The sequence below is a fragment of the Opisthorchis viverrini genome (genome assembly GCF_000715545.1).
Source record: "Opisthorchis viverrini unplaced genomic scaffold opera_v5_275, whole genome shotgun sequence".
NCBI lineage: Eukaryota > Metazoa > Platyhelminthes > Trematoda > Opisthorchiida > Opisthorchiidae > Opisthorchis > Opisthorchis viverrini.
The window spans coordinates 61,363-83,859 of record NW_008751936.1 but is presented as its reverse complement, the minus strand read 5'-3'; the positions used below and the strand labels follow the sequence as shown (position 1 = coordinate 83,859).

Genomic DNA, 22,497 nt, shown 5'->3' with positions numbered 1-22,497 from the left:
ACCCAAAGGAAGCACGAGCGCCGGGATACTGCTAGGTTGCCAAAGCCTGGACAGCAGAAGTTCAGAGGCAGAGGTTGGGTTCGAACCACGGACCTTCCTGTCAGTGAATTCGCGCTCTAACCACTGAGCCGTATAAACATATACATTTTAATATATACATATACATGTTTATGTATATATGGCCAATATAGATGAATGTGTAGTTTTGATGTGAACTTTGTCATGCCGTGCACTTTGTGGATGATAAAATATTCGTGAAGAATTTGGATACAAGAGCTTACTGGATGTAAGCCGTGAAACACTTTAGTAGGTTCTCTCCTTATTGATATGCATATATCCATATATGGCGTTAAGGTTGTCCTGTCCATCGGAATCGCCCAAGTCGCTTGAACTTTTAGTAAGCCAATAAGTTTGATTTTATGATCGATCCTCGTTTGAGCTTCAATGTAATTCATTCTAGAACGTCCCATGCTAATTTTAGTAAAAACTGACTTAGTAAAAAATTTATCTGTGCCTTCTGTCTTCCTGCTTTGGAATATCGATCTGGTTTTTTTATTTGAAACATGCTCACCGATAATATTCGGTTGATCACAGGTATGCCAAATCGACCCTAATCTCATTCGTCATGTCCCGTTCTGGAGAGAAAAACGTGAGAGGGTTAGTGTTCAGCTCATGGCTGTTCACACCGATCGGCTCTGTTCGCCCAATAGTTCAGTTTAGGTGAAACTGACCGGTACTTGAAAAAATTTTGACGTTTAGGTTTACTAAAAAATCTCACCATTGTCATAGTTTGTTTTATTCCTGAAGGTTGTCCCAAATCCAGGCCATATCTAAACACGATTGACCAGTCCACTTTCTGTTTTGACCAATTATTCCGAGTGTCCACACCATAGGGGAAAAGCGCTGGTCTTGAATTCATCTCCGCTTGGAGCTCATCATCCTTGACCGAGTCGGGGTTCGAACTGCTCACATTTGACATCGCAGGCGAGCCACTCATCAGCCAGCGCACTCTGGAGACGCTCGAATTAACACGTCTAAAAAATCCAACGCGGTCACGCTCGAACGATGTGACCGGTTTGTCCGTCACCTCAGAGGCCGATCCTGTATCTTCCCCACTTGTGTCGATCGATTAATTGAGGAATAGCTGTCTCTCACTCGAACTAATCACATTACATCCAGTTAACTGACCACTGGAAAACCAGCTTCCATGATCAAGTTGAACAGACAGTCTTTAATAGTTCCTACACAACAACAGACTGTCTGGATGATCTCTTCCTTGACCTGGGTCGCGACCAAGGACGTGCTACAGATCAATCCGATTGAAAAACTCGTTAAAAGCCCTCGTCACATCATTTTTTCCGTCGCCAATATTCTGACTGACCTCACCTTTTGCGGTTCTAGAAAGTCAGGCTTCTTTGACCAGCGCATTTTTCGATAAGTAGCGCTGCATTTTTCTGTTTTGAGCTCTAGCGGCTTAGTCAGTGGTGATAGTGGATGCCGTTCCCTCGGTGTGTTTGTTTGAACTATCAGCCCAGCTGTTTTACTGTTTACATCCCAATCGTCAGACCGAATCGCTGATGACGCCAGCGCTCGTTGTCCAAAGTGCTCTGAGGTGAAATGTGAGCTTTGCTCACAGTGCACGAGCGCTTGTTGGACATCTCAGGGCGTGAGTTGTCTTCAGGTGTACTTTGATACTACTGTGGCTTGTTAAAAGTGCTTTAGAGCAATAAAAAGCAAATCCTGTGAGTACTACCCACTGGAGCTTGCCAGAGTTATCTTGAAGCTCAAGAGAGAACTAGTGGAACTTCCAAGTCAATGCGAAAGGAGACTACTACGTTAAGTACAAAAAAGGCACACGTGTTTGTGTTATATACATGGAAACTCGCCTGCCCTCATTGTTTTCTTTCCCACAAGCTCACTTTCCGACCGCCCCGGGGACAAAGATCAGTACATGCACTTTTATGACAATATGTTTGGTCTCCAGGTGCAAAACACATAAAAGGTAGCCGAATAGTTGCGAATAGTATCCGAATGTGGTGAAACAAAAACACTGACTTGGGGAAAAGTCCATAACTATCGTGGACACCTGTAAGAACGGGCAGTATTTGTACCATACGGGCGTAAACAAAAGTTTGCCCCTGCGATAGTTGTGATCTGCACGCATGGTTATGGTTCAGTTTAAGGGAAGGAAAAACTTCAGACCAGATTGATAAAAATACGTTGGTAACTGTGAAGTAACGTGTATTATACTCAGCTGACTGAATGACCTTGAAACGAGTGAGTGTGTCAAACTGGTCACAGAACAGTACAAGAAAGGTTTCCAATAGCGCCATCTCAATTCTGAGACCAAGTAGGCTACACATACCTGAAGTGATCGATTCGACCTCGGTAAGCTAGTTTGCTTGGTTTGTGTAATCGTAATGCACTACTCATAAGGTTGCTGAAAATTCGTCGACAGTCCACGACCGGTTTCACCCTTCCACTTTGGGCCCATCAGGTAGGTGCAGTCCCAGTGTTTTTGTCAACCTTATATCCTACTTGAAACTAAATTGCACGAAATTAGCGGAATACACTTATTTGCAAACTAATTTGTTTTTTCGAAAGACTCACCTAGAACCCAGCTGAATCTCCCGTTTGTGATGTTTCCAGGCAACTGAATGTGCTGCACCAGGCCGTCTCATGTTTTAGTCGCTACGATATTCGAGATATCGCGATACATGTATATTCGTAATGCACTAGTTATAAGGTTACCGAAAATTTGTCGACAGTCCACGATCAGTTTTGCCCCTATTGGGGCTCATCAGGTAGGCGCGGTCCCCGAGTTTCCGTCAACCTTATGTTCTACTTGAAACCAAATTGCACGTATTGAGTGAACAGACGAAAAAACAAATGGCGATTTTAGTGAAACCAATCAATGCCGAAAAGCCGGTAATGTATGGCTGTTTCATCCTTGTTGAGAGTCACCAGTGGTGCGCATTCCATGAAAATCATAGGGTTTCAAACTAGCGACCTTACGGTGAGTGGCTGAAAGCTGAACCGTTTGTCCAATAGCGGTCGGTCGGCAAGGTGATTAGCTCTCATTAGAAGTTAAACCGGGACGCGAGTCTTTTTTGTTCCGTTGATTAAAATCGAGTTCCCTTAGCACCAAAAAGCATAGACGAGTAGCATTCTGTTCGATATTTTTCCCTCGTAGGCTAGGAAATACAGTATTTTATGCTAGCGTCATGGGAAAATTCTAGCGAGTTACTACCCAGTGATCGATACTCAACCACTTCGGACTGCGATCAATGTCTCGAGGACTTTCTCGCTACGCCTACTTCGGTTTATTTTCAGCTGATCAAAGTTAGTTGTCCTGCAGGTTTCAGGTGTCGGCGGCGCTTGCTGACTTCCAATTCTCGACAGGTGGGTCAACCGATCGATACAACCATGACAGTTGCTGTACCATCCTTCAAGACGTTCAGAGGTGAATACATTTGCCCACTAGGACGTGACAGTTCAGGTTTGCCGAGAGAGCACTGATAGATTAGTGGAAATACTCGCCTCATATGTCGAATGTCTGGGTTCGAACCCCGACATAGCCGGTTAGTTTTACTTAGAGTGAAACTCCAGTCCAGTGCCTCACCCGTATTGTTTTGAGGCCACCAGAATTAACGCGCACGTCCGTTCTCAGGGGCACCAGAGGTAGCCTACACAGATGTAGCACCCTTTCGGCACCTGACTGCCATGTCACCAGAACGAAGCACGGGGGCTGAGATACTGCCAAGTTGCCCACGACTAGACAGGGGGAAGTCGAGAGGTAGAGGTCGGGTTCGAACCATGGCCCTTCCGGCCAGTAAANGATACTGCCAAGTTGCCCACGACTAGACAGGGGGAAGTCGAGAGGTAGAGGTCGGGTTCGAACCATGGCCCTTCCGGCCGGTAAACTCGCGCTCTAACCACTGAGCCAACTCGTCCCTAAACAGGTTCATCACAAATCATTGCCTCCAACAAAATAAACCAATTGCTTGTCCGAATCGATTAAAAATCCCGGCCGTTATAGAAAGAAGGCGATTTTCCATCTTTTAGCTATCCAGCAAAGTTTCTGGCATAGTAGACGATTCAGCTCCCGTCGGACAGCAAATAACATCCTCAATGTGTCCATACTACTCACAATAATTTTCATCCCCTGAAGGCCGTGACACGTTCTTTTGACAGACAGTGTCGATTTTGTCCTACGCGGTACTTGAACCCTGTGTGATATTCTCAATCCCACCAACACGATCGCAAGAACACAAGCAGTGTAGACGTGTTTTTTTCGAACGCGTGCATAATTTATCATCACTGAAAGGAACTCAGTGTTTTTATCGATCCGCAATTTCTCTATTCATCGTCCAAACCAGACTGATCGAACGCGTCGACAGATTCGAGCAATTTCAACCACCCCCCCCCATCCGTGTTCTACTAACCAACCCTGGACTCACTCACTGAGAGAATGGAAGACTAGTGAGCAGCAATCACACATGATAAAGCGCAATTCGCGCATCCCAGGGGAATTCTTAGCGAAGGCAAACAAAATGTCTCTGTTCACCCGGTTAGAGGATCCACACTCTCGGTGCCGGGCAATTTTTTCAGCGTTCAAGCGCGATTGATTTCGATCTATGCTCAAAAGTTCAGAATCAAGGAGCCCAGAATCTCGCATGGTTATAAATTCCTTGAGTTGCCTGGTTCATTGCCGGGCTGAAGCAAGCGCGATTGATTTCGATCTTTGCTCAAAATTTCAGAATCAAGGGGCCCAGAATCTCGCATGGTTATAAATTCTTTGAGTTGCCTGGTTCATTGCCGGGCTGAATGATGACTGTGCATATACAATGCCCAGTTATAATTCCAAACAGACACTCCGCAGATATCTGAATTTTTAATGGTAGACCGACAGTCTTGATTCCCGTGTGATGAAAAAAGACTCTGGAAAACTGTGTCTAGTCCGGATTTGTACGTGATTGACCACTTATCAGTGCTGTCTCAAGACAGCCTGTTTTTCTGAGTCTTGCACGCGCATTTTTGTCTGTTTGCAAAAACGAAACGTTGAAAAAATTTACAGTTTATCAAAAGCGATTTTTCACATCTCCCCAAGATCAAAAAGTTTCTTTGAGTGAGTTAGTTCTTTTCCAAACGCTGAGCATGAGGTGAGGCAATTGTTTGTGAGGTTTTCTAAGCTACAATGTTTTTTTAGTTGTTACGCCATCAGAAACTGTATAACTGCTTAGATGTAATATACTACTCATAAGGCTGCTGAAAATGCTTGGATAGCCCACGACCGGTTTCGCCCTTCCACTTTGCGCTCATCAGGTAGGCGCAGTCCCCGTCAAGTTTATGTTCTACTTGAACCCACTGATTAGTTTGTTTATGCATTGCCAAAAATATTACAGACGGCCAAGTGGAACCCATCTTGAGAATCAACTTTATTCGTCTTCTTTTCCTATCCGACTCTGCGTCGAATCATTCTTGGAACTTTTCAATCATCTCTTGGAAACAACTTCTTACCTGATGACGAATTACTTACAAAAATTACGACCCACACTCTACGTGATGGTTTTTTTTCAAAAATTCACGTGGAGATTAATCCCTGATTTGGACAGATAGATTTTTATTTCTTGTAAATGTGAAAACTGCCAAGTCCTCATTCGCCGGAATGAGCTTGGACTTTCAGCTGACTTACTTCTGGACTGGACCGACTTATGATAACAAAGCAAAAACGGGTAGTCAATCGTCCAAGAATTTCGAGCAATCGACACATACTACTGAAGTCAAATGAAAAAACTTTACTGAATATCTTCAGAACGAAATACCTAGACGGCCTGCGCGTTGCACACTGTAGTTTGCTATCGAGTCCCCAACTCTATTGATTTTAACAGGTATGTTAGTTCTCGCCATCACGAAAAACGCTCCGATTTGTTTTCCAAGTAGGCTAGTTGTGATAACAACTACACTTTCGAAAGTCGATCCACCTGGTCTACTAACCCGAGAGAAAAATGCGCTCAAGTATAAATTCAACGCAGAACCGAATAGTTCGTTCTACTTTCCAAAAACCAGAAGAAGCTCTGTTCTCATAGCCCGGTAAACGATGTTTGTTCCACCGGAGCGTAAATGTGTTCTGATTGCGTGACAGCCCAGCATGCTTGTATGAACCAACACTTGCTCTGTCGTGAATCAATAGAACGGAATATGCACTCGAATGAATTTCAAAATATGTAATTTTCTAAAGTCGGCCAAACTCATTTCAACTTTGAACTCATTTCTGGACACAAGGTCTCATCACGTGACAGCTTGTACGTTGTCTAATTGGGGTGTCAGTACGCTTTTGAAGTGACTGGTTGAGAACATCAGTGAATCCAGTGGCGTGAACCGCAACTGATGTGTGATTTACAGGTGGAATCAAGCGGAACAAAACACACACTCGGTGAACGGTTACCTGGTTTAGCTGACTGCACAAACGTTGTTGACAATCTCAACATAGGGACGTCCACCTGTCCTGGCTCAATTAACTTTCAGTGTTGAAATCTCTCTCTGATGTCTCTTCTAAAAAAACACTCGTCATTTTACTTTGGAGTATAATAGTCCTCGAGCGACAAGTTTATACTATAAATCGAAAAGTCAAAGGCTATTGGTTCCTCTTAGTTTTTGGCTCTCAGTTCTAATCGTTACTCGTATCTGCTAAAATCATGTTGCAGCTGGTGAGTCAAGGAGAAACGCACAAACTTGATCGTCACTGCTTAACTCTGATGGTTCCCCCCCCCCCCATAAGCTGGCACTCCAAACAAACATCGATCTGAGACTCTTCCACGAAAGTTACTAGACGAACCGCCTGACAATACCCATCCACGCACTTCCTACTGCAGCGCCGAGTTGTTGGCTCAGCCACCGTGCTTGCCTCTTCAATTCTTGTTTCCGAGACACAGTACACATCAGTGCCAAGCGAGTCTGGAGCAGCTGCTTGCTTCACAGTGCAGACACTGAAAGCAGTTAGTTAGACTGAGCATCGAGTCTTGAAGATTGATCTCGGGTGGCGGATAATGGGCAGATGTTGCCTGCAAAATCGATGCACTGAGATCGCAGTCATCAGTCCTACAAGGAGGGACCTATTAATGGGGTGGGGAGAGGTATGTGAAAGAGAACGAAGGAAGGCGTCAGCAGTAGCCTGTTAACCCCTACCTGCTCTGTTGTATGCAGCGAGTACTGGGACCCGCCTAATGGCGATAGCTGATAAGGCATGAGTTCATTTGTACCTGTGCTTCCCTGGGATACTGACGTAGACAGAATGAAGCTTGAAGTTCTCAACCAAAGTTTTTGTCTCAAAAGCCTGACCACAAGACAGAGGATTTCAGCGGGAAATGCAGATTCATTTCAATTTTTTCATGGAACAAGTCGCCACAAACCTGAAGGACCAGAAGACTGTGTTTGTCAGACCTCTAACCATTGACCAACCTCATATGAGGACGATTAGGGTCCCCAACAAACCAGAAGACTTGTTTGTCAGACCTCTAACCATTGACCAACCTCATATGAGGACGATTAGGGTCCCCAACAAAAGACTTTGACTCAAAAGCCAGTGGTGTTCGGCTGCAGATGCATGGAACACGTCTCCAATCATGTTCCAAACTCCAGCCTGGACGGTTAGCAGACATTGCTGGTCAGTTGACCAATGTGGTGTGAGAGACACCGGTACAACTCAACTCACAAACCAGTTTTTGGATCACCCAGTTGGTTTGAGGTGGAGGCTGATCAATCAGGACACACGCCACTTCGATTATTTGGGGTTCGAATTTGGGAAAAATCGATAAAACTACGAAATCACGAGCAAAACTCATTCTACAGGGATAACGCATGTATGAATCTTTACCACATGCACCAAAGTCATGCTGTCTAATATTGATTTTTCACCACCAGTGGTGTAGACACCTGGTTAGGACACCCATACTTGGCTTGTACAACTAATCCCGGCCAAACAGAGCTTATCTTACTGGAACAAACAATGGGAATGCTAGGTGGCCATTGTTTTGATCAAGAATCCAAGGTCATTGTTGCATAACGGAGCGTTAGACGAAGTCATTCAGCTTGGTGACCGACCGGGTTGTATGAATCTAGTCTAAATCCAAGAAGCTCTTTGTCTGGCAAAAAGATGGACAGTCAACGAGCAGTCAACGATCGAACTATTCAAAAGTTGTCCGATTTTATTGACCACATCTTAAGATGTCTAGATAAGGCGGAACACCAAAGTCATTAACATCAGCAAGCTAACTACTCAAACGTTTGTCCCGTGTGACTAATTTCCGCAACGCTCTGAACGACTCCACGAGTTGTATCGATCGCTTATCCTACCTGTCAGGGCTTCTCAGTCAGGTGGCCTGAGAGTAGACGTAAACTACTTCAGTTTTTATTGGACGACTGAAGGGGAGGTGTTACCACATGCTGACTGACATGGGCGTCATATGCTACTCATGATCCACGTCGCATGAAAATGAGGGTTTCGTTTGCTCTAAATTCTAGGTAAAAAATATAGTTAGGTTTATGTTCGGGAACACTCCGTGCACAAATCTAATATAAGGAAATGTTAGCGCGCAAAAAAAACAAGCACAAAGTGGGATATGATCATGGGCTTGCATTGCTGCTCAACACGTCGGCGATTCTCGCTTATGAATTGACTGTGGCAGAGATAAATGACAGCCTTTGGGCGTCCGAGAGATATTTGGCCGAGAAGTTCAGAGCAAGTTGTTGGATTTACACATGTTTGCATTCGTGTAGCTCCCGTACGGTTTTATGGGAGTTCTCTCAGACGGGCTCTTTGAATTTGAACTCACCCGTCCTTGAAACTCAAACCGAGTACGCCAGTCACCGATCGATATACGAGAGGTTATCGCAGCGTCCCTTTACCAAACATGGACTCGCATACCTAAATTGCAGGCACAAGATGCCACATGTGCAAACGTATAAAAGGACATCTCACAAACGTAGCCTCGACAATCACGGATGTAAATGTGGCAGAGATAAATGACAGCTTTTGGGCGTCTGAGAGATATTTGGCCGAGATGTTCAGAGCAAGTTGTTGGATTTACACCTGTTTGCATTCGTATAGCTCCCGTACGATTTTATGGGAGTTCTCTCAGACGGGCTCTTTGAATTTGAACTCACCCGTCCTTGAAACTCAAACCGAGTACGCCAGTCACCGATCGATATACGAGAGGTTATCGCAGCGTCCCTTTACCAAACATGGACTCGCATACCTAAATTGCAGGCACAAGATGCCACGTGTGCAAACGTATAAAAGGACATCTCACAAACGTAGCCTCGACAATCACGGATATAAACCGAGATTCATAGGTTGAAAATGCACTTGAAAGCAGATGTATTAAATATATTGCAAGAATAACAGTTGTTCATTTGAAACATCCCTCCGATGATTGGCTGTCATCCAAAGAAAGAATGAGGGCTTGGGGACTACCAGGTGGCTCAAACCTAGGCAGAAGTCAGGAAAGGGTTTCGAATCACAGACATTCCGGTCTCAAACTTGGACATCGCTCTTCTTGGATCTGACGCCATGGTAATGTAGACAATATTGAATAATCCAAATAATTCTGCCTCACGGTTCAACCAGCAAAGTATGGAGTGCTACTGGGTGGGTTCGAACCCAAGACAAATTTGTTTACCTGGGAAGCTGTATCAGTTCCGGTGATCTCGCAAAAGATGATAGTTGCACCGGGAAGGTCAGAGCAGCTTTTGTGAACCTACGTCACCTGTGGTGTAGGCGTTACGTCAGCCTCTCTATCAACGGTCGAGTTTGCAATGCTGCGGTGCACTCCATATTACTATATGAATCGGAAACCTGGCCTCTGGGCGCAGAGGACGTGAAAATACCTTCAGTGTTCGGTCGTCGATATTTTCTGAGCATTACTCGAGTCTGGTGGGAATACAGGATCAGCAATACTGAAGTACGTCGAACGGGAGAAATAACTCACCCTCGATAGATGAACTGATCACGCTGCATAGGTTGAGCTGGCTTGGTCACGTGCTGCGGATGCCAGTCGACCGACGTCCTCGAAGTACTATTTTCGCACAACCACGTGAAGGGTGGAAACGCGCCAAAGGACTTGGAAGCGAAGTGCAAAGGCCAACGGTGTTAGACACTGGCAGATTTGGCCCAGTCGCGCACTCAATGGCGCTCATGCATCCAAGCTATTGCCTTCAATGCATTGCTCCCTTCCCAATCCCGCCACTTATCAGTCCACCTGCAGTGCTGTATTTCCGCACCAATTTATCAGCTCCCGCCTCCAATGCGTAGCTATCAACCTTACCTCCCCGAATCATCGGCGAACGAAACTGCGGCAGCTACAACCACTGTACGAAAAGTACGCGGTTATTCCAGCTGATAATGATAATCTTGACTGACTATACCAGGTGTCACGATTAGTTAATTTGCACTTATTCGTTTTTTCTACAGAGGATCTAGCGGTTCGTGACGGTGTCGGGTAACACCGTTCTTCAGAGACATCTACAGCATTAGTTGGTCCAGTTAATCCCCGAACTCAACGGTTTTGTTGCATGTGTTTTGCGGAGCGGAGCTATGTTTGGGAGTTCCCTGCTGGGAGCTGGGGGATCAAGGGTGAACCAAGTTTCACGGAGACGATGCAAGCTCTCCTGATTCAGGGGGCTCACTAGAAGATGCTAGTGCGTTTATGCAACTTCCCCGTTTTTTCGGGGCTTTTCCCATTGAGAAATCTAGGGTTACCTCTCAATCAGAATGGACAATTTTTCACACAATTAGGCAGCTAAATATGTGATTCCAAGAGAAAATCCCTTAAGGAAATTGTACATTTTAATCGAATTTGAAGAGTGGACGTACGTCGGAATGGCGAACATTCATTTAACCTAGCCACTGCTTGAGTTCTGTCTCTTGACACTAGCACAGTCAGAATTGTACTGAGTTTCGCTCACCCACAACCGGGTGTCGCTTTGTGGCAAACGTCTGGGTGCTTGATGAGTCAAATGAGTTTCGTTCACGTAATTCGTTTGCCCTCAAATTTATCCAATCTAGTACTGTTCTTTTATTGGTTTAAGTGCCTCTGAACAACTGTCCAATGTGGTATTTTCCAACATGAGCTTTACTCACCCGTTCCTTAGCAGTAAGTCGTGCCACCGCGTGCAGTAAAATTTCAAATTAGGAGTAAACATTTTTTACCGTTATGTAGTACATCAATAAACCAAAGTGACTGAGGCATACACCTGCTGGGATGAACAAATATCGAGTTGCAAATTTGACCAAGTAAGGGGAATAAAACTTTAGAACTGATGTTTGTCGCAGAGTGAACAGTTTGATGAGAGCACCTTTCTGGGTAATTTTAAAACGGAGATGTGATTTGTGAAACACGTATGTTTCCACAGAAGCTGCGTTGGTTGGGACATGTGTTGCGTATGCCGAACCATCGTTTGCCGAAGAGAGTGCTGTTTTCCATGCCCAATTCAGAGTGGCGTAAACGGAGAGGTGGCCAACTCTTGACTTGGCAGAGGAGTATGAAGGAGATCACGAAACGCTTGGGCGCTGCAGGTATTACTCGACTTCCAGGATGGGGACCGCGTGATCCTCACTGCGCCTGGTTGGATATACTACACGATATGGCTGCCAACCGATGTCAGTGGCGTTCTTGTCGTAAGTTTCTATCAGATTGCCTGAGTGAATGTCTGGAGGTGTAGGCACCTCGGAATGATTGAGGTAAGCTAGCACTAAGTCCCTTCCCTGTCCACCTTTGCTCTTTTCTTGACAACAGGGCTTTCACATCAATCATGGTTGTCCGGCAGTGATGATGGTGATGATCATCATCACCATCATCGTCGTCATCGTCATCATCACCATCAACATCGTCATCCTCCTCATCATCATCATCAACATCATCCCCATCATCATCGTCATCATTGTCATCCTCAAGAATATCTTCCTCAACAACATCATCGTCCTCATAATCTTCATCATCTTCATCATCATAACCATCATCATCATCATCGTCATCATCATCGTCATCATCATCATCATGGTGACGATGATGATGAGGATGGTGATGAGGTTGTTGAAGTGTCCAGAAGCTTGGAATCTCTCTGCAGGTTGACGACTGAATGTGTCCTCTGATTGTCTTAAATGCGTCCAGTTTACTTCGGACTGGTTATCATGGCTCATCCTGGTTCTCACATTAATTCGCTAAACTGAAGCACCTTGCTTGCTTAGATCAAAATCGCGTGGAAGCTAAAAAGAACTCAATATAAATTTCGTTTATTTTTCTCGATCTCCAAGTGTATTTCAAGAGTAATACGGTTTATTAGAGTAAGGCTCTATACTACTGATGAAACAGCTGAATAGTATCTCATCAGATGACAAAGCGCCATTTCCCTATCTTATGGAATGTTGGTACGAAAATTACTGTTCAACATTCAAAGAACGTTCACAAATGGTTCAAGATGACGCCTGTGAATGTTTGTTGTTCAAAACCTCCATGCAAATAAGGTTTTCACCTCCCTTCACTGGTAATTTTAACTCGATCGATTGATCCTTTTTCGTCGGTTTTAAAAAAGTCCTTTTGGTCCACAAGCAGTCTTTCCGTGCATGTTGAACCACTGTGACTAGCAGACAGAGTCGATTTTGCTGCAACACTACTTTTGAAGTAAAAGTAGCTTCCAGCCGCCCACTTCGTTGTTGTCGCACCTAATTAGTTCCGAACTCCTTTCACTGTGTCAGACGTTCAGCTTGATTGAAGACAAATGCGAGAAAAAAAGCAACGAAATGCGTGGTCAGCAGCGTGGAAATCGATAATAGATGGTGATGATGATGGTGAGATTGTCTCAAAATATACAAGCTCAGCAGACGCAACGACGAATGAACGCTTGGCAATCATTCTCGCATTCTTATCATGGCTCGTCTTAGAATCGAATCGAATCTGGACGTGGTTCCCACATTGATTCGCTACATCAAAATACCTTGCTTGATCAACTCAAAACAGCATCGGATCTAGAACTTAGTTAGTAAAAATTTCGCTTATTCCTATCAATCTCTAAGCTTATTTCAAGATTACTTTGGTTTGCTAGATTAAAGGTTATACTACTGAGGAAGCACATGAGTAGTATCTGACCAGGTGAAAAGCGCCAACTTCATATCTGATAGAATGTTGTTACAGAAATTTGTGTTTAATATTCATAAAATGTCCACAACCGAATCAAGAGGACGCTTTACAGTGATGTTGTTGCCAGACGTTTGGTATGGTGCACTTTTCAGAGAGCAAGTTTACTTGTCACTGCTTCTAGATATTAAAGCATGACCGTCGTGTAACTGCCATCTCGTGTGACTCAAAATTTCAATTACAAACACTGATCATGAAACAGAGGTTAAAAAGTTAATCAAAAAGACAAGACGATGCGACATCTACTCTAAAAATTTGGCTCATGCAATGAATTGAGTTTAAGAAACGTGGGGAAAGATGACTGGTGTAGACAAAGGTAGCTTACATGCCCTGGAGAAGGAATAGGTGCCACAAGGCCGAACAGTTGTCCTCAAACTCCAGTTGTTCTCCTCAGAGGGTTCTCACCTATTTCATTGAAGAACTAGCCGATCCGATCAACGATTTGTCTGAGGGGACGATAAAGCTGGTATCTATGGGAATGTACTGTGGTTAAAATTCCCGCAAACCGGAAGAAAAAAGGCTATTATTCTGTTCTGTCTGAGTTATGCACTGCAAATTTTTATGTAGATATGACTTGAGATAGACACAGAGACAAGGAATAAGAACTTCTCCTCACCAGTCAAATTAATCGATAGTCGATCATTCTTGGTGATCACACACCCTGTGCGTCTTTTAGCATAAACCTGATGTTGTCCCTTGCCAAACAATGTCCGAGAAACCTGATTTGCACGAGTCCTTGTTAGGAGGTGGTCTAAATGAGGAGAGACAAGAAAAACCACGAGCATTTGCGGACAGGGTACTTATTCTGTACAAAAAGGATCCTCGCAAATACGGAACCAGTGTCGGTGGTGAACGCGGACTTCCAATGTCATTCATGCACTCCCAAACATTTTGGAATACACCACTTGGTATCGTCTAAACTCACCATATCCAGTTCCAGAAAATTCAACGGTGAACGGTTGCTATGGTGGTTTCAACTCGGTGCTGGGGTGTTTTTGGGGTGAGGCATACATAAAGTAATATTTTGCTGACGCGGACATAAGCAGACAAGTGAAGAGGTAACATTTATAAGCTAACAACCCAAGACCGGTTTTGCGCTTCCACTTTGGGCTCATTAGGTAGACGCAGTCCCCGAGTCTCCGTCAACTTCATATTCTACTTGGAACCGAATTGCTCGGAATTGCAAATAAGTGTATTCTTTATTCAGGATTTGCGCGCACTTTCACGCGCGATATTCTCCTGTAGTTAGCCTTTACATTGGTCACACTTTAAGTGAGGACTAAAGTGGTTTCATACACACTGAATTGTAAAAGACCAATCTACTAACTTGCCCTGACGAGTCACAGTGTCTCCATTCACCCCTCAACCACTAACTTCTTTCTTTCTTCAACAATCATTTTTACTGACTTATCTAGTCAACTGCTTTGAGAGCACCCTCAGATTGAGCGGTGGCTCCAGGCAATGTTGAAACGCTTTCGATCAATACTGGTTGCAGTTTTCATCGAGTTTCTTTGATCTTATCACCAGGGTGCTGAATGTGCGCTTTGTAGTCTTCGAAACATTGGAACATTAGTGAGTCTCATTCAAAGGAATTTCGGTCTACTTTCAATTTTTGATGTTCATAGGGACATATGAATCGACGAATTTTCAGCAACCTTATGAGTAGTGCATTATGAACACATAAATCCCGTTCACTTGCTCCTCATTAGAGACGTGGTTAGTTCTAGGTGGGGACTGGATTAACATGGTCCAATGATCACAACAAGACATGAGAACCCCGTGGGCAACGCACTGAGCAGTTGATCTCAGTCGACATTCATTCGTTTGTTGATTGATCGTACGGGGCTTCGAGCTTGTTCCATCAGTTTCTACAGCATTTTATAACCTCTCCGTAATGAATTTCACTTCAAGGAAGTATGAGACCATCTGCGTTCCTGATTCCGAGCCTCCTTAAACAGTTTAGTTTCCACTGGACAATCATAAATCGGCAGGAGAGAAGCGTTTTTTTATTGATTTCTCAAGATCCTTCCCCAAGACGATTGGTCGAATTATGAGCGATTGAACGCGAACGATTGGTCACAACTGACTACTCAGTGCGCTGTGACCAGGAGATGCCGCATACTGCGGCATCTTTATATTTTATTTTCCGACCCATTAATTTCCCCCGGACAGACAAATGTGTCCAACTTTACCCGGAGGCTGTAAAAAAAGAATGAAATTTCTCGTTCCACTGTTCAAACCGTTTTTATCTCTAGTTAACAGACCTTGTTTTGCATGCTGTCTTTTATCCAATCAACAAGCAGTTGACAAGTACTCGTAACGACCATGATTGACCGCGGGAACGTCACGTGACAGTCTCGTTTAAGGGAGCGTTGTACCACGACCGCTTGTGGAAATGAGAAAAATAAGACAGATCAAGGAGAAAAGTCCTAACAAGGGGTGGACTTGAAAAACCTTTGGTTCTAATTTTTTGGACGTTATCGTAGATGCTGATCGATTGGCAAGCTCGGGATATTGATCATACTGTGAGGTTTGATTTCATGTCAAAAAGCCTAGATGCACTTCAAAACTGCTTCATCCTTTCACGAAACACAGAGTTCACATCCTGTAGTTTCAACAATTAAACTTTCGGCCTCGAGTGGCTGTACAGCAATGTGATTAGCCCTCTCTTTTCCAGGTGGGTTGGATCACTAAGCTCCCCGAAAACCGGGTCACTAAATTTGGATTATTGGATTACTGCAAATCACCACCAATCTTTCGAAAGTGAAGAAACGGAATAGGGCGCTCAAAGCTCTCCACATCCAAGACTTCACCTCAGATGGCATGCCCCTTTGGGTGAAGGAACAGTTTACAGGATTTCAGCGTTCTCGATGTGCATAGATCCCGAGCGAAAAGGTGAAAAATCTTGTACAGTGTCGTTTCACATCGTGTGCAATGTTTGGACACGCTGTTGGAAAACCACAGCGGAATCTAGTGAGGGTTACGAAATTACGCCTGGCATAGTACAGATTTTAAATGCCAAAGAGTCAAGGTGCTTCTGAGTGACGTTGCTATGAAAACAGAAATACTTTGTGCTTTTTTCGATCCCAAAATTTCTCTGTAAGTTTCGCATCGAGTTTGTGACTGACTTGGTTTGACGACCGCACCATGCTTACTTGGAGAGAACAAAGAATGATATCCAAAAAAGCCACAGGTTGCTGAAAACCTCTCAGCAGCCTTATGAGTAGTGTGTTCCGTCAAGAGAATGAGCATCCAATATGACCAATTTATCCAGGAATTGGTACGAACAGTTTTTGAAGTAAACTGAGTAGTTTTTTGAATAGTTCAACAGTGCGATATCCACAATAGTCCCTCTCAGGAACGCAACCTCTCAATATGAAGCATCACACTGGAAAAGCGTTCCCACCGCACCTAAGAACAGGCGAAACATGAAAAATAGACAACCCGGAATGTACGACTTGTTTGATCAGTTTTTTGATCGTACTACCGATTGTAATTTAAGATATGTAGCCCGTTCAGCCACACTGGAGAGGTGATAAACACGCCTTATTCACACCTGTCAGCCGTTGGTTTTGGGCTTGGTCACTTTTGCCTAAACAATAAAGGCGTCTATATATACCACACCATATATCCCATATGTCCATATTTATGGTCATGTATCTATGTGTGTGGAGATTTCGTCCTGTAAGTGAAGCCAATCTGTGCTGAAAAGCCGACAAACACTGTACAGCTGTTGCATCCCTATTGGGAATCATCAGCAGTGCGCATCTCACGAAACTCCGGTAGGAAGTCTCGAACACGCGACATTCCGGCCAGTAGTTCTCACCGCTAAATTGGTCAAATCAATGTACAATTGTGGATAGTAGGCGAGCGGTGGTTACTGAAGTTACCACTCTCCTTACGACAATATCAGGAAATCGATCCATAGGAAATGGACTAAAATTGTCACGTTACCAGGTGGTCACTTTTAAAAAGCAGACGAATGGGTGGGGAACTACTCACAAGGTTGCTGAAAACTCTTCGACAGCCTACGACCGGTTTCGCCCTTCCAATTTAGGCTCATCAGGTAGGCGCAGTCCCCGAGATTCCGTCAACCTTATGTTCTACTTGAACTCCAATTGAACTGTTTTCGAGAAATACACTCATTTGCGAATCAATTTGGTTTTCACGAGAGACTCAACTGAATTTCTCGTTTATGATGTTGTACAACTGAATGTGCTGTACACAGGCCGCCTCATGTTTCAGTTGGCACGATATTCGAGATATCATAAACGAAACTACTCACAAGGTTGCTGAAAACTCTTCCACAGTCCACGATCGGTTTCGTCCTTCTTGGGGCCCATCAGGTACGTACAGTCCCCTGTGCACAAACTTGCGTGTACTTTCTGGTCGCATCCACAGACTGAATGTGGAAGTAATGCAACGGATAGACATGCCGGGCCTACTAATCACATCGCTCAAGTGAGAACACGTTCACCCGTTCAGATGTGAGAATTCAGATGCGTCCAACGTGCGCTGGTGGAATAGTGGTAACACGTTCGCCTCGCATGTCAGGTGTCCGGACTTCAAATCCCGGCACGCCCATTGGATATGCACTGCTGATGAGCTCTAACAAGAGCGAAACTCGAGTCCAGTGCTTCCCCCCCCCTTTGGTGTGGATTCACATGAATAATTGCGCCAGGACAGGAGGACGACTATTCTAAACGAGAGTGATATGAAACTGAACAATACACCTCCCGCAAAAACCATCACATGGATAGACATATATCGAGCGGATTAATTCGCCCTCACAAGGTCTACAAATCACCGTTGCCAAGCATCTAGAACTCAAGAAGTCAGGAGGGGTAGAGAGACGAAGTGGAATCTCCAGTGTGGACAAAATTGATTTGCAAATGAGTGTATTTCTCGAAAACAATGACTTATCTGGTGGATCCTGTCAAATTGTGTTCGCCACCTCGCTGTTCAACTCCACGTGACCGAGACTGCATTGGAGAGGTCCGCTCTCTCCCAAAAGGATCAATAATTGTTTTTCAGCGTTTCAAAGAGTCTCCCGCCAACGGAATGGTCAATTTTCTTGTCGAGTGTGAATTTCTCTCTAAATCTGAATGAAGGTCACAGTGTTGTTCAGACTTTACAAAAGAATGTTCCAAGAGCGAAACCTTGAGCTTCTCCGATTTTACTTTCCAGTATTCAGATAACCTTATACAATTCGATCTGGAATACGAATTTTGGCCGTTTCTTTTAAGTGGTTTATCCAGCCGGGTTGATTTTGTTCTCCGAAGGATCTCACTGTTCAGCATTTGATCTGTCCATTTGATTCAGAGAATTTTTTACAGACAGGGATATCAGTGAGCTCGGTCGAGATCTCGAACATGTCGTCCACTTAGCATCGAGTTTCCGCTACGACCGTAATGAATGCTTAATACTTTGCTGTCCTAGTGTCTATGCCCATGTGGCAAGCATGAGGCAAGCAAGACGCGTTTCCCAGAAGCGATCCAATCCACTTTGCAATTCGTGTGTTTGTTCCATTCTGATGTGAGCTGCCAGAATAGTAGGGTATGCCTCAGAAGTTTGTAAACGTAATCCGATCCCTAGATTTACATACTTCGGGGCGAGTGAGAGTGTATGGTGAGCTTTCCAAAAACTTCCCTACAAAAAGTGGTGTCAGACAAGGGTGTCCAGTCTCTCTCCAGTCTTGTTCAATTTCGTCATTGTTGAAATAATGAGGCGAACACTGGACGGTCTTCAAAACTCCGGTGTTCAAATTGTTGCTGGTGAGAGCCTTGTCGATTTGGAGTACGCAGATGACATCGCTGTCGTCTTTGAAGACCAAGCCCTGTTGAATAAACTGGCCACCATCATACCATCTTTTGCCATATGCCTTGCAAAGTCATGCTTCAGAACATATCTCTTGCAATTCAAGAAGAATCATTAGAGATTGTGGAAAACTCTACATACCTCGGTAGTTGTATTAGCTCTGACAGAAGTGTGTCTGATGAAGTCACTGCAAGAATCTCAAAGGCTCGAATCACATTTACTAATTTGCGTCACTTGTGGCGTCCACTATATACGTACGCCCAAAAGGCGTTTCTGCACCCGGTACGTTTATTAGTTGAATCAGCGGACCGAGCTCATGGTTTTCCCCTTACTTCAAAATTGTAAGGTTACTCTATTGATCATCTTATGTAGAATGCATTGTTTCGAATGGGTCTGTCTTCCAATAGTTCAACATAAATTTTACTTCACTCGTTTTGACAGTTGTCCTTCAACCGAGATCCGGCATAAGTGCGTCTGACAAGGAAGAGCTTACCGCCCGGTGCACCAGTCTTTTGCCTGTCTCCAAACGAATGTTACGCCATTTCGATTTAAGACAGCTGGGTTCTCACCGCTCCCTACGTGGAGTGAGACCGTGTCACAGAACCAGCTTGTGTAAGCTGTTTCAGCGTATTGCCTCTGCCAAAAATAAAAACTTAGTTGTTCGCGATCAAATTTAGTGTCATATTTATGACGTTCTTTGTACGAGATTTCAGAGCAGCTTGGCTTGAAAATTAGTTTCACATACCCATTGTTTGTAATTACTGAATTGATTGGAAAAAAATCTCTCCAGGTTATCACAAAGGAGCTACTCACAAGCATGGTGAAAATTGTTTGCCAGAAATAGTTCGGTTTCACCCCTCTTGGGGCTCATGAGGTACACGCAATCCACAAGCTTCTTTCATCTGAATCTCCTATGAAATAAAACAACCTGGGTGTGAGAATGTCGAATTTGGTGCCATTTTGGGTTCAAGTGGAACATAAGGTTGACGGAAACGCGTGGACTGCGCCTACCTGATGAGCCCAAAGTGGAAGGGCGAAACCGGTCGTGGGCTGTCGAAGAGTTTTCAGCGACCTTGTGATTAGTTTCCTTTATGAAAATATACTGCGGTATGTGGAATATCGTGCCAAGTGAATCAACGGGCGGCCTGTGTGCAGCACATTCAGTTGTAGAATATCATAAACGAGAGATTCAGTTGAGCCCCTCGTGAAAACCAAATTGATTTGCAAATGAGTGCGTTTCTCGAAAACAGTCCATTTTGGGTTCAAGTGGAACATAAGGTTGATGGAAAATCGGGGACTGCGCCTACCTGATGAGCCCAAAGCAGAAGGGCGAAACCGACGAAACCGGTCATGGGCCCTCCAAGAGTTTTCAGCGTCCTTGTGAGTAGTTTCCGTTATGAAAATACAGTGTGATATTTCGAATATCGCGCCAATTGAAACATGAGGCAACCTGTGTGCAGGACATCCGGTTGTAGAATTTTATAAACAAAAGATTCAGTTGAGTCTCTAGTGAAAACCAAGTTGACAAGCGTGCTTTGCGAGAAAAAGGTTGTTCACCGTTAGATAATGGCTTAATTCCAAGCCGTACTGTTGTAAAAAAATCGATACAAAATGTAGACAGAGTGCAAACCCTCGTATCTTCCTAAATTGCCTTCAGTTATCGTTCCAAAGTTTCGTTTTGAGTAGCATTTTTGCCCCTTGTAACGTGGGGGGGGGACGCTCAGCGGGGTCAACATGAATACGACCGAGTTTAAAATGATAAAATGTGGATAGATTTTGTGGAAAGCCAACAGTGTTTTACTAGTGTACAGTACAGTGGAGCCCACAATTTTGTGGTGCACAGATCTACCCCATCCCTGTGTTTTGTGACTTGCCTAGCCTTACTGTTTGTGTGGCTGAGTTTGGAAGCAGAATAACTTTATCAAATCTGCAGACTAAACAGAGTGACAGAGGGAGACTGTCCACAATCAAGTGAGATACTCTGTAATCTCGCCCAGACATGCGAGAATGATTGCCAAGCGTTCATTCGTCGTTGCGTCTACTGAGCTTGTATATTTCGAGACAATCTCACCATCATCATCACCATCTATTATCGATTTCCACGCTGCTGACCACGCATTTCGTTGCTTTTTTTCTCGCATTTGTCTTCAATCAAGCTGAACGTCTGACACAGTGAAAGGAGTTCGGAACTAATTAGGTGCGACAACAAACGAAGTGGGCGGCTGGAAGCTACTTTTACTTCAAAAGTAGTGTTGCAGCAAAATCGACTCTGTCTGCTATTCACAGTGGTTCAACATGCACGGAAAGACTGCTTGTGGACCAAAAGGACTTTTTTAAAACCGACGAAAAAGGATCAATCGATCGAGTTAAAATTACCAGTGAAGGGAGGTGAAAACCTTATTTGCATGGAGTTTTTGAACGTCCTCCAGATTTTTTGTGGACTCTCTAAGAGTATTAAACACTAATTTCCGTGCCAACATTCCATCAGATATGAAGATGATGCTTCGTTACCCGACCAGACACTACTCACGTGTTTCATCAGTAGTATAGAACCTTAGTCTAGCATTCCAAACTATCCTTGAAATGCATTTGAAGATCGAGAAGAGTAGACGAACTTTATATTGATTAGGTTTTAAATCTGATTCGTTTTTGAATTGGTCAAGCAAAATACTTTCATTTAGCGAACTAATGATAAGAATTTCTAAGTAAACTGAACGCATTTGATGCAATCACAAGACATCTTCGATCGATAACCTGCAGAGGGTTTGCAAGCTTTCGGACACTGTAGCGCTCATCCATGAGTGGCTACCCATTCGTAGGATTAACTCATGCTCAGGGCACAACGCAGATTTCCTTCAGACATGTCACGTGGTTCTATGCTGACAGATTCCCCGGGAGGGAAATTTCTGGCAGGATAGCTGTGGAATTTTCCTCCCTCTGAAAAGATTTTATCTGGTTTATGCGTAATGGGCAAAAAGTACTGGTTCTCTCCCTACTCTTCATTGCCTCACAAATCGTAAGTAGGCTGTTCAGAGAGAAAAAATTCAAGAAACCTAACGGTTAATCCATCTGAACCCTGGTCACTCAGGCAGCCGGGAAAGTAGGATAAATTGCCATGAACAACGAGTAATTTAGTATTTTACATGAAAGATCGTACAGTGTTTTAAAATATCAAGAGAATTAGGAGAATCTGTATGTGGAAAACCCCGAAGAGTGCTGATGGTCTTACCCAATCCTTTTACCTTGACTATATTTTCCAATGTGAATGAATTATCCTAGTTTCCAACATAGTCTTCCATAGAAGCAGTAATTGTCACTTTACGGTAACCCGGAATACTTAGTCTAGTCTAAGTTCGAACCCATCCCCCACAGCACAAATGAATCGCGTATGTTCTTAAACACGTGTTTGAAAATTTGTCTTCTTACGATGTGGTTAACTTAGACAATAGCTATTAGTCGACATTGTTCTTTTGACGCTACAAATGGC

At 44.0% G+C, this 22,497-nt stretch overlaps 2 protein-coding genes across 2 annotated transcripts in view; one reads left to right on the top strand and one right to left on the bottom strand.

Annotated features, from left to right (window-relative positions):
* Positions 1 to 22,497, top strand: part of T265_09456 (hypothetical protein) — a gene marked incomplete at both ends in the record, with an annotated part of 89,766 nt that overhangs the window by 7,603 nt on the left and 59,666 nt on the right. The window lies entirely within an intron of this gene.
* On the bottom strand, positions 11,661 to 17,588 carry T265_09455 (hypothetical protein; the record flags this gene model as incomplete). The annotated part of the gene is made up of 2 exons (XM_009175530.1): positions 11,661 to 12,120; positions 17,479 to 17,588. 2 exons carry the CDS (start codon positions 17,586 to 17,588, stop codon positions 11,661 to 11,663), a joined length of 570 nt encoding a protein of 189 aa, XP_009173794.1.